Source organism: Gasterosteus aculeatus, chromosome 4 (genome assembly GCF_964276395.1).
Source record: "Gasterosteus aculeatus chromosome 4, fGasAcu3.hap1.1, whole genome shotgun sequence".
In the NCBI taxonomy this organism is placed as follows: Eukaryota; Metazoa; Chordata; class Actinopteri; order Perciformes; family Gasterosteidae; genus Gasterosteus; species Gasterosteus aculeatus.
Genome location: NC_135691.1, coordinates 35,209,911 through 35,223,257, shown reverse-complemented (window position 1 = coordinate 35,223,257; position 13,347 = coordinate 35,209,911). Strand labels below are relative to the sequence as shown.

At 42.7% G+C, this 13,347-nt stretch overlaps 1 protein-coding gene across 1 annotated transcript; it reads left to right on the top strand.

Annotated features, from left to right (window-relative positions):
* Nucleotides 1-3,865, top strand: LOC120816919 (interferon gamma). The gene is made up of 4 exons (XM_040172602.2): nt 1-333; nt 923-994; nt 2,097-2,345; nt 3,104-3,865. The coding sequence occupies exons 1-4, from the start codon at nt 214-216 to the stop codon at nt 3,239-3,241; spliced, it is 579 nt and encodes a 192-aa protein (XP_040028536.2). The 5' UTR covers nt 1-213; the 3' UTR covers nt 3,242-3,865.
* The last annotated feature ends 9,482 nt before the right edge of the window (nt 3,866-13,347 follow it).

Genomic DNA, 13,347 nt, shown 5'->3' with positions numbered 1-13,347 from the left:
ACGTCTCTCCTGAGTTATAAATGAAAGGTTTCACATGAAGTCAAACAGTTCCACACGACTTCAGAGCAAAGAGTCACTCGACCCTGGAGAGACAAAAGACACCGGGTCATTTATGCTCCTCAACCAGAGGATTGGAACGCAGAAAAAGGCCGTGTAGAAGCTCAGGGATCGAAGCGGCGAGCGGCGGCTGTCACCCTACAAGCGCTGATTAAGATGGTTGCCACGGTGAGAGCGGTGGTCAGCGTGTCCCTCTGGCTGATTGTGTCCCAGGTCCGAGGTGCCTACGTCCCCCCAAAGATGAACAAGACCATCCACAACCTCCTGCGGCACTATGTGAGTACTGCAACATAAACTTGTTCTTCGGTTTACTCAAAGTACGTTTAAAGAGCGGTTGTGATTGAATTGAATGTGCCCTTCAGGAACAGGGAAGTACGCTTCCTTGATGGTGCATTCAAGGACAATCCGGCTTCAAAGGGTTTAACAGAAGGATAACTTTTGAGTTCAGGAAACCACGTGTTCACGCTGTATTTTGGTCTTCTTGCTTTGCAACAGATGGCAGACATATTTCAGATGTCAGAGTGTCCTTGAATGCACCACGAAGACAGGTTTAATGCACTCCAGTGTAAAACATTTTAAAATTGACAACCAAGAGCAAAACAGTGAAACTAAAATGATATAATAACATGGTTGGTTTTTGTTCCTCGTTTGCTTTTGATAAATATTTTAGAAGCACTTCTTAAGAAAACCTCTGAAATTATATATCTGACTGTCCTTGAACTCACCGTAAGAAGCTTTTCACAGTAATGTTCATAGTTTTATTATTGAATGCGCTTTGCCACAGACGCCTCTAACCAGTGCACTGTTCTATGGTCCCTGAATGCACCATCACAATGATTGATATTTATTCTTCTTCCTTTTGCAGAAGATTTCACAGAGAGAGCTATTTAACGGGAAGCCAGTGTTCTCCAAAGACCCACTGCCTGGTGAAATGGGGGTAAATAACAACTTGTTTACATCCACATGTGGGAGCATAAAGTCTGGATGTGTCCCGCAGGCGGTCGTGGGAACGTCAACTGAACTGTGACCTTTAAAACAGCAGCTCATCGACGTGGTCGGTTGCTGTTTTTTGTTCGTTCTTTGGACGGAGCCATGCTAGCGGTTTGCCTGAGCTTCCAGTCTTCATGCTAAGCTAACAGTCTCCACGCACACACATCGAGACAGATCTCACAGACGTTGCTTCCCTAACCTTTGACCCCTGCACCTTCTCCTGTCGGCCCTCCTCATTATTATTGGCGGCGTCAGCAGCCTCGTGATGTCACGATCGAACACCGAACAGTTTCTTTATCGCGCCGCTGAGGTTCCTGTGGGTTTTTTCCGCTTCCTGGTCGCTCCGCACGGTGCAGCGCTCCGCGCTCGGCTGATCTCAGGCTCAGAAAGAGACTTTCACTCTTCGCCGCCGATGATGAAAAGCATCTCTGAGTCTGCAGCGGTCGTGTGGTTGCTGACATGAGATCTAGATTAAGTGGAGGCTTTGCTAGCCGGCTGTAAATGAACCTGTGAGTACATAGACATCACATGTCGCTCGGAAGGTTTTCAACTGGACCTGAACCCGGTTTGTCTTTTGGAGGCCTCCCACCCAGCGGCGCTCTGGGTTTACCCTCCCCACGACGACGCAGGCTGGAAGCCTTTTGCATCCTGATGAGTGATGTGGGAGTCTGATACGAATGATTCAGATTCAGTGAGTGGCATTTCCCTTCAAGCCCACAATGCACCTCATTTAGCCCCAGCGTGGGAAACCACACAGCTTCTCTCCACCGTGTGAGAAGGTCTTCACAGGTTAGTCAGGCCACAGAACCCCCACCTTCAGGGTTTAAAAGATCCTCACAGAAAAATAGCTAATGAACTACGTTTAAATCCGTTGTTGTCTGACACCATCTGTTGTTGTGTAGGACGACGTCCTTCCTAAACACTTCCTAGGGTTATTTTGTTGAGACATGTTGTCCACAAAGACACATTGCAAATGATGACTCATCAGTGAAGTTGAAATAAAAGCGATGTGAAGACCAACGACCTGTTTTCTGGTTTCTCTCTTTTAGGCAAAACAGGTGTTTGTGGGCGCCGTTCTGGAGACGTACGACCAGCTGCTTGGCCAGATGCTGAAGCAGCTTCCCACGCCGGCTCCCAAGACGGACGAGAGCAACGGGCTTCCTGCCTCCGTTGCCCCCGGAGACAACGTCAGGACGGAGCTCACCTACATCCTGAAGAAGGTCCAGGAGCTGAGGAAGCACCGCTACCAGGAGCAGGAGAAGCTTCTGCTGCAACTGAGGGCTCTCAAACACATCCAGGTAGAGTGAGCAATGCTCATGTAGACTACAAAGGCTTACTGGAGGTCTATGTGGACTACAAAGACTTACTGAAGGTCTATGTGGACTACAAAGTCTTACTGGAGGTCTATGTGGACTACAAAGACTTACTGGAGGTCTATGTGGACTACAAAGGCTTACTGGAGGTCTATGTGGACTACAAAGGCTTACTGGAGGTCTATGTGGACTACAAAGGCTCACTGAAGGTCTATGTAGACCACAAAGGCTTACTGGAGGTCTATGTGGACTACAAAGACTTACTGAAGGTCTATGTGGACTACAAAGGCTTACTGGAGGTCTATGTGGACTACAAAGGCTCACTGAAGGTCTATGTAGACCACAAAGGCTTACTGGAGGTCTATGTGGACTACAAAGGCTTACTGAAGGTCTATGTGGACTACAAAGGCTTACTGAAGGTCTATGTGGACTACAAAGGCTTACTGGAGGTCTATGTGGACTACAAAGGCTTACTGGAGGTCTATGTGGACTACAAAGACTTACTGAAGGTCTATGTGGACTACAAAGGCTTACTGAAGGTTTATGTGGACTACAAAGACTTACTGAAGGTCTATGTGGACTACAAAGGCTCACTGAAGGTCTATGTGGACCACAAAGGAATGACGCCTTTGGAAGTTCAATCCAGAGTTTACAAATGCGAGATGATGATGAACTTTGTTTCAGACCCGGTGGATGAAATAATTGAAGTTAACGGTCTCTCCTTATGTCTCCGCCCCCTGCAGATGGACAACCTTGTTGTCCAGAGCAAAGCATTGTGGGAGCTGCCGCGGCTGTACGAGGAGGCGAGCTCGTTGGGCGACATCGAGAGGAGGAGGAGGCGACGGCAAGCCAAGAGGCTCAAAACCCGTCAGAGAGCCTGAAGCAGCAGATATCAACCAGGACGTTTAATGACTAATTCAAAAAACATCAAATAGTGAGGGACGTTAGGAAAACCAAATATATTAAATCTGAAGTTTCAAATGTGTTCCTGTATTAAGAGGTTTCTTAAGAACGTATTTAGGTATATATTTATTACAGTGACAATAAGCCTAATACTTGTTGTTGTTGTTGTTGTAGTTTGAAGCGCGTCGGTTTAATCCTGTGAAATATTCATGAAACCTAATTAATTGTTTTCAACTTAATCAACAAAATCAATCAACTATCACACAGAAGTACTTTCTCCTCATGTTTTACTGAACAAACTTCTAATAGAATCATGGTTTATTTAATTGTTAGTGGTACAAAGTACACAAGTACTAAATACTAACAAGCTTGTACTGCGAGTGAATGTTCAGGTGAAGTACTGAACTGAAGGTACCTGCTGTAGTAGATCTACTACCCTCTGCAGGGATATCTGTATCTTACTGACAGGTTTTCTATATTTATTTTGTATTTAATGTATCTATTTAATAATCATACTGCTGTAGTGTTGATTATTTATTGATTGTATTTATTGATTGGCACATGCAGACGAATGCACACCGAATAAAACTGAACGAACGTCACCTTCTGCTTCCGTGGTGATTCTCAACCATCAGAAGACCTTCAAACGTTCCCGACCTGCTGCTTGCTTTCCCGGGACTTATCATTTTTAAAATCTTTAATGTGAAATATTGGAGAGTTTTTCCTCTTCAAGCCTCCAGCTGAATATAAAGAGTCGGGCTTCTCATAATAATAGATCTTTTTAGGTTTATTGTAAAGTGAACTATAGCTGTGGAGTAGAAATACTGAAGTCAATGTTAAACAATGACAAATGTACAATATTAGAATATAAATTTAATTAAAAATCCACAATAAATTAACATGTTTTTATTGAGAAGCACTTTCAAAAGGTTATTATTGATAATAATCAATAACAGTGTTAATATGCACACCCGCCCTTTAGCCCTTACACATATAAATATATATATAATATAATATATATATATATATATATATATATATATATATATATATATATTAACACATTAGCATAAAGGCAGCGTTAACACGCTCGTTTCTCCTGCAGCAGCTTCTGCAACAAGTTGACTCACACTGAAACCTCCACACAAAACAACCACACAAACAAAAGGTGAGTGTGTGTGTGTGTGTGTGTGCGTGCGTGCGTGCGTGCGTGCGTGCGTGCGGGAGCTCTCTCTTGCTCTTTGCTCGATCCTCTTCTGGTACTTTCTTCTTCTGCTTGGTCTCTGAGGGAAATAAGGGGCTTTTCGCTACGTGTCGTGTCTCCTTCCTGTTGTCTCCTTTGTTTGTTGTTTACTGACGGACAGCTGGACTCAAAGTACTTTTACATTACATTACTTCACTGATAAACACTTGAATTGAACATTTGGTGCGTCTGAGGAGGCCGAGCTCCTCTCAGCACGGCTCTGCAGGCTGGGGAAGCACAGCCACCGCGGTGCATTGTGGGTAAAAGGCGGCCGCGGAGTTACAGTAATGAAACCACCTGCTATTTACCAGCAGTGATGTCACAGGAAGTGACGTCACAGCAGGGGGTTGGATTCCTGCAGCAATCCCCCGACTGCTTGTTTGTAGTCAATAATGAATCAGTTATCTAATTATTATGCATCTCTCATCATATTTATATCTATATTTAGTTCAGTTTTGTGCTTCTTTACTTGCAGGTTCAACCTTTAAAGACAATTAAGTTGATAATAATATGAATATTACAAAATCATCAGAAAATGAATTAATGGAACAACAATGAACCTTCAGTTAAAGATTAAATTAATTCTTAAGAGGAGATTATTATTATTTACAATTTGTCTTTGAGGTGAAAGGACTGAAAATGATGAAGTACATATATTTTAGATCTTATTTTTTTTTCAAACAAATGGAATTTATTGTGTGTTGTTCACCAAACTGAAATGTTTTAATAGGTTTGATGTTTGTGGAGAATCGATGTGATGTTGGACGTGTTTCATGAGGAAAAGGTTTTTCCTCAAGCGTTTTAAAGGTTCCGTGGAGATGCTGACTCTAGTGTCATGACACACACACACAGACACACACACACAGACACACACAGACACACACACACAGACACACACAGACACACACACACAGACAGAGATGCACTGTGGCATTTCCATGAAGGTCTGCGTCGTTTCCCGTTGCAGAGGAAGCTCTGAGCGGGTTCACGGCCACAAAGGCACCAGAAACAAAAGAGAAGACTCCACACTCAAATGTAACGTTGTTCATCAAGAAAGGTTCATAGTTTAAAAAGAGAGTATTTCTCAGTACTATTCCTTGGAGATAAATATTAGAGATTTTCGTGGAATAAAATGCAATAAATACAGTTTTTTTCGCTAACAAACATTGTTCAATACTCAAACCACATTTCCAAAACTCTTCACACATTCATCCGACACAAACAGCAAACTACTGTGTATCTGCAGGATATTTTTCATAACACAAAGGGGAGGAAGACCAAGAGCGCTGATGTCTGATGACATAAATGTTGTGAACACGGCCGGAGGCTGCAGACACATCTGCATCGCTCAGCAGCTGCTTCAATAGTTCAAGTTTTCTGGCAAAACAACAGGCGACGTGATCCATGTTACAGAACATGTTACAGAACATGTAACAGAACATGTTACAGAACATGTTACAGAACATGTTACAGAACATGTTACAGAACGGTGATTGTTGTGTTTTAGGATCCAAAGGTGAGGAGGGAGAGGCTGAAACTTTCCAGATGTGCAGGAAAACTAATCACATCTGATTCACTGGTCACACACGTTTTAATTAATTCAACACAAATAAAATTGAAATTAAAATCTGGGCGGCGTGGTGGTTCACAGCCAGAAGGTCCTGGGTTTGACTCCGCCCAGTGGCCTTTCTGCGTGGCGTCTGCGTGGGTTCCCTCTGCGTCCCAGTGGTTTCACGATGGATGGAAACATGTTGTATGTAACGCTCCCTGTCGTAGTGTTTTTTAGGTCAGTGTGTTCTGAGTGACACGCATGTTTTCTGAGTGAGAATCTGGTGGAAGGAGTTTATTTTGACGCATGTATGAAGTGTTCTGCTGGTCTCAGTAAGTTCTGGAGGTCAGATTACAGTTTTTCTCAATTCTTTACACACAAATTCTGGTACCTGAGACACGACGACCACAACATGAGACTCCATCACCAGCCCCCTGAACCCGTTCTGCTAAACTACAAGCACAAGTCCTGCTTCACGCTCAAACCGCAGGTCTAAAACACACTTTGTTCAAAACACTACACACAATTCTCGGCTTTTGGCACAATATTCATACAGAAAATATCTTGTTTTCACAAGGAACACACTGCCAATCAAATGTGCACTCTGACTCCTCACACGGGCAGACAGCCGCCACGCCGTTTTACAATCAGCGATCTGAGCTTCAGCATGAAAGGGCAACAGGTGAGCTCTTCAATGGAGGCAACAATAGAAACAGAGGCAGAGCCAGAGGAGTGAGAGGAGGAGGACGAGGACGAGGAGCGTAATGTCTGATGAGAGCCGAGCCACTGTGGTTGGTCATGTGGTCAACAACGCCCTCATTGGCTGGCAGAGTACAGCCACATGTGAGCAGGTACTCTGTGGCATCCATCATCCGGTAAGAAATCTTCTCTCACTAGAGGATTGAAGTACTGCACATCAATACAGTACTCAATAAGTACAGTAGTACAGCCTGTGGACTGTAAAAATACTGTAAAGTATGTTTACAGTATTTAGGACATGTATACTTACTTTGTATTTACAGTATTTTACTATTTGTTTGGTAGAATTGAAGATTACCAACACAAGGTGGTCGGGGACGTGTTCTGTCTCCTGAACAGGAAACTGAAATCATGAACATGGTCCTAGAAAACAACGGCATAACAGCAAATACAAGGAAAAATGGTAGAAAACAATGACATGTCTACAGGGTTCCATTTCAACGCAATTCAGAAAGAGTCGAAGAACTGAGATATACAGTAAATATGTGCAAGTGAGTCCCACAATTGATGCTCTCAACATGCAGCATAGTTGTTGTTTTTTACTGTAACTGTACAGTAAATACTGTTGTTTGGTATGTGCAGTTTTGTGCTTCTTCGTAATGGGATGTACACTGTATACATTGTATTATACATACATTGTATAATATATTTGTTACCGTGTATTTGTGTGTTCTGAGTATAAAAACAATATTCTCATATATTTTCCAACACACTTATGTGTGTACTGTCTGTAGGACGTGTAACGCTGAACAATAAAAGGCCTCAGTCACGATGATGAATGGAGAAGAAGTGTTTTCCATCAGTGTTCCACTGGTTCTTATGAACGTCTGTTCATGTGATGCTTTGTGTTTGTCATTTGAAAACCAAATACCATTTTGAGAAGAAATAACATTGTTTTGAATGTAAAGTTTCCTTTTGCAGGAGAATTGAGCGGTTTGGCCCATTGTGTGCTGTAGAGTTCTGAGAACATGAGGCATTCTTTCAGAAAACCTGTCCGTCTGAGACGAGTTATGCTGCAGTTCCTTTAATGGTTACTGGTAACGAAGTGAGTGGAATAGAAAATACGTATTTTAAACTGCAGTAAGATGTTGTATTTAGAGAATGTTGATGTTTACAAAGCTCATAGACTGTCGGAGCATCAGGGGTCAAAACTGATCATGTTCAAAAGGCTCCCGACTGTTCAAAGCATATTACAAGATACGTCTAATGAGCCGAGGTCATAACAACTTTATTACAATACTGTGAAACTCTCTGCTGACATCAGGAGGACAAACTATGGAACTACACGCAGATCAATACGTTACGCGTCATTTCTCTGACGCTTTCATCCAAAGCGACTTACTTTATATTTTTAACCCATGGCTTTTTTACATTTTGCCCACTACTTGCTCCTTTCCACAGGTTGTACTACTTTAACTGTGGTATTCAAGTACTTCCCAGGAAGTACTTCAGTAAAAGTACGGGAACATGTTCAAGATTGTGACTGTTACTGCAATTATTTCTGAATGAACTCATGTGAGATGTGATGAAGTATAAAGTAGCATGACATTAAAGTACTTAGAGAAAGTACATCCAATTTGTTCCAGAGTGAATGTACTTTGTTACCACTGACTCCTTTGAGCCTGTATGTAGAAATTCAAGTGAAAGAAAAATCTATCTTCTAACAAAATCTATTTATTACTATAACTACAGTAATGATAATAATTACAATAATAATATAATTAATTATAATAATGATTATTATTAAGAAAAAAGCATAACAATGATAATAATGATAGTTATAATAGTAGAAATAATGATCCAACTGTGTGTGATGACAGCTTCTAACCACTAGGGAGCAGCAGATCCTGAAGAATCAGAAACATTTATCACCAGAATATGTTGTAATTTACATCCATGGAATTTAACTTGGTGGTTGCCTCTAAGACAATGGACAACGAGACAGATAAGACAACATAGTGCAAGAACCATAAAGGTACAATACACATGGAAGTGACATGTTTACCGTAAACTCCAGACCAGAAGCCGCTACTTTCTCCCCACGCTTTGAACCCTGCAGCGTATACAACGATGCGGCTAATGGATCATGTTTTACCGGCTAAAGGCCGCCGCGTGTTTCTGCGTCTTTACGCGCCGACGCGCTGGTTTCACTTCCTGGTTGTAAAGTCTCGCGTGTGTTGCAGAGCGATTCACCTCCAGAACAACAGGTGGAGTCACGTGTTTTGTTGAAGACGACCTAGAGAGTCACGTCTTTGTGTGTGGTTGGTTGCTTTATTTATTGATCATAGACTTTATTGCCCCGTGCATCCACACTGCTGCTTTTCATCAAGGACACATTTGTCCCGTATTTTCCTCCACGACTTTGTTCCCTCGTTTGTGGAGATCTCCCTCCATGAATCAGAGGCCGTCCGGCGTCCTCATAGTCCGCCAATGACGGCTCGTACAAGCGCTCATATTTACGCATTTCTTCCCTCAAAAGCTCTTCAATCTGATCCGTTCTCTCGTAAACGTTCTTCCTTTTAATAACGGCCGTATTGTGCTGTGAAAACGGAGACGTGAGACTCTAAAGGAGGTAGTCAGCAGACCAATCACAGCCTGCTGCTGCAGGAGGCTGCAGAGCTTTAGACGCTAGTCTACAAAAATGGGTCGACGCACACAAGGAAGTGTGAAAAGACACGCAAGGGACACGCAAGGGACACGCAAGGGACACACAAGGGACACACAAGGGACACGCCATGAATGACGGTTAGAACGTTCGGTCACAACGATGTTGTTTCGCATCATCCAGCTTTTGTTGGTGGGTATACGGGAATGCTTGACTTTTCCTAGTGGGTGTACGGCGTATACCTGCGTATCACGTAGACTACACCACTGGCTGCCCATGAACTTGCCATTAATGTCAGCTGTCATCAATGGTGAGACGTTGGAGACGGCAATGTGAAGAACTGGACGACTCTGCGTCAGCAATGGTTTTTCTGCGGCTTATATTCAGGTGCCCTCAATCGTCTGGAATTTACGGTATGTGCATGTGCAGTGTGAAGGGGAGTGACCGGTGGAATGTTATAGTCAGTCAGTGGGGGACCGGCTCTGTTGATGAGCCCGACTGCCGACGGGAAGAAACTGTTGGTGTGGCGGGAGGTCTTAGTCCTGATGGACCTCAGCCTCCTGCCAGATGGAAGGGGCACAAACAGGTTTTGTCCGGGGTGAGAGGGGTCGGCTACCATCTTTTTAGCCCCCTTCAGGGTCCTAGAAGTGAACAAGTCCTGCAGGGACGGCAGATCGCAGCCGATCAGCCTCTCTGCAGAGCGGAGGACACGCTGCAGCCTGCCCTTGTCCTTGGCTGTGGCTGCAGCGTACCAGACGGTGATGGAGGAGCAGAGGATGGACTCCATGATGGCCGTGTAGAAGTGGACCATCATCGTCTTTGGCAGGTTGAAGTTCTTCAGCTGCCTCAGGAAGAACAACCTCTGCTGAGCCTTCTTGGTGATGGAGCTGATGTTCTGCTCCCACTTGAGGTCCTGGGTGATGATGGAGCCCAGGAAACGGAAGGAATCCACAGTGGTGACGGGGGAGTCACACAGGGTGATGGGGGAGGCCTTGAAGCAGGCTGGTACGTGGTCTCCAGGGAGATGTTGAAGATGTCAGTGAACACCGGAGACAGCTGGTCACTGTAGCTACAGTCTGATTGAATCAACGTAGTAAAGACACCGTACCGAGTCAACACAGAGAGACAGAGAGAGACGCTGGAAATAAACTGACCTCTGGGTTGACAAATCTGACACCTTGCAAACACACAAACAGACAGACATATACAGTACACACACACACACACACACACACACACACACACACACACAGTTTTCCATTGGTCCTGACCTCAGAGACCCTGGAGCAGATCAGTGAGCGCTTGCTTGAGTTCATCTGAACAGAGAGACAGTTTCTATAACTGGTTCCATTTTGTTCAGGTTCCAGAAGCTTGAACATTCGACCCGAACAAAGAACTTTTACTTACTATGACAGTTTAAAGTAGTTTGAGTTATTGATGCATTACATTTTTTTAATTGCTAACAAGCATTGTTCGATACTAAAACCACACTTTCAGCCGAGAAATTGTTATATTGGAATTAAGTTGCTGAACCATAATATTCAGAAATATTCAGTCTGAAAACAGGTGCTGCACGATGAGAACTTCTACCTTTGATATTTTGATAACACTTATAGTATTATCAGAGTATTTATACATGAGTTGTTTTTTTTTGAGTACTATATATATAAAACTATTTTACAACATTCTGGTTCATGAATCCTGAATTGCATTAAATACAATAAAAATCAAAGGTTTACACCTGCAACGCGAGTGGAGCCGGTTTAACATTTCGACAGTAAGTGGATATTAATTTGGACCCATAATCCCTTGCAGCAAGTCACACACTATCAGGTTACTGGTGTGTGTGTGTGTGTGTGTGTGCTCCTGCTGAGCTACATCCTGATTTAAATAGAAACACACACATCAGAGCTGCAGCTTCAGATTAACCTCCACAGAGAGACGTCTCTCCTTCAGTCAGGTGGACCGTTGCCACGGCAACCGAATGCTTTGGACATCCTCATATTTTCTGGACATTTTGGGCCATAAGTTTTATGCCTAAATGTTTTACACTTTACTCAGCGTTCCATACGTGAAGTAAAGTTCCAGCTTCTGCACAATAGTACGAATGCTGCTATATATATTATAATTACTGTTATTAATAATTTTAAGTAAAATATTTTTTATTTACTGTCATTCTTATACTTCTCCCTATTATACAACTAATTAAATAGGAACAATTAAATGCAATGGTTTTCATTTCTTTATAATGCATTAAATGATGTGTGCTCTTTCTATGATGGATGGACAAAAACGACCCAGCTGTGCACCTTATTCTAATATAATGTATTTGTGTGAAACTTTGTTATTAACCTCTGTTAGCAGAACCACAGGTGAGTCAGCAGGTGTTTATGACAGCCTCCCAGTGTTAATTCATTTATTTACTCTGGTGATTGATACTTTCTCAGTGGCGGCAGTGGTGATGTTTAGAAGTGTGCTTGTATTAATACTTCTACATTGTCAGTGTATTAAACCAGTACAAGTAGTGCTGTTTAAGACTCAAAATCCTTCAACAAAAAATAATTAAATAAGCTCTTAGTACCGGCTTTCTATGAATAACCAGCTGTCAATCAACCACACCCTACAGGACTGCTGCATTGTGGGTAAAGCCCTTGAGCCAGGCTGCGGCGGCTGCTCTAGGCTGATAGCATCTTAGCTTGACGCTAGCTTCTATTATTAGCAGCCATGTCCATCCCGCTAATCCCCGCCTCCTGCTAATAAGGAGCACAGCTGCTCCAATCACATGGCTGCTGCTCATTACCACGACAAACTAATTATCTTGTCAATTACAGGCGAGAATCCGCCTGCGACACATTCAAGCTTTAACCAGAACCAAAATGTTAACCTTATCAAACTGCGGTATTTGGGGTTTTCTATTTTTTTTATTAATTATGTTTTGGACTCTTCCTTCCTGAGTGTACAGTGTGTGTGTTGGATTTCAGTGTCTTCTGCCATGTGCGTTAATCCAAACACAGCTACTTGGAATTACTTATCGCCGGTTGTCATGACAAGGTGCTTTGCAACGGTTCCTGAGCCGTGACGTCAAATCATCGTCCTTCTCCAAACACTGCATTTAGCATCTCTGAGTGAGCCTCCTGGGACGTCATGGTAACCACCTTCTAATCACAGGACTTCCATCCGGAATTAATTTGCAAGGATTATAATACTTTTACTTTTCATACTCAGTATCTGAGCATTTTTTTATTCTAAAACCGTAAAACAGGATCACATCAAAATTGAGATAAAAAATGTAATGGATTTAGATCAAATGAAAAAGTAAAAGAATTCCAAACTTGTGCTTTGTGTGTTTACTCTCAGCGCAGACTCTTTGGAAGAACAATACGTGAAGATGAACAACTACAATATTTTATTAATAATAATAATTTTCCACCACAATAAAATTGAACCAAGACTCACTAGAAAAGTGTTGAGTTCTGTAAAGTAGATACAGTACAAAACTGGTTGCGCGCAGCGTGGCACAGCAGCGCAACCCCCCTCTCGCAAAAAAACATATTATTTAAACATTTATTCCACATATTTACAAATAAAGTCCACAATAAAACCAGGCTGGCAAACATCACAGTAATACAGTGAACCCTAACCCTTCCGCAAGAAACTAAAAAATGGCTAGCATGGTAATGAGCTGGTAGGCTAGTTAGGCTACCATGCTAGCATGGCAATAAAAAGTGGCATATTAATTAGACTACCTGGCTAGCATGCTAACAAGCTGGCAGATCAATTCGGCAACCTGGCTAGCATGCTAACAAGCTGGCAGACCAATTAGACTACCTGGCTAGCATGGTAACAAGCTGGCAGAATAATTAGGCTATTTAGCTAGCATGGTAACAAGCTGGCAGACTATTAGACTACCTGGCTAGCATGATAACAA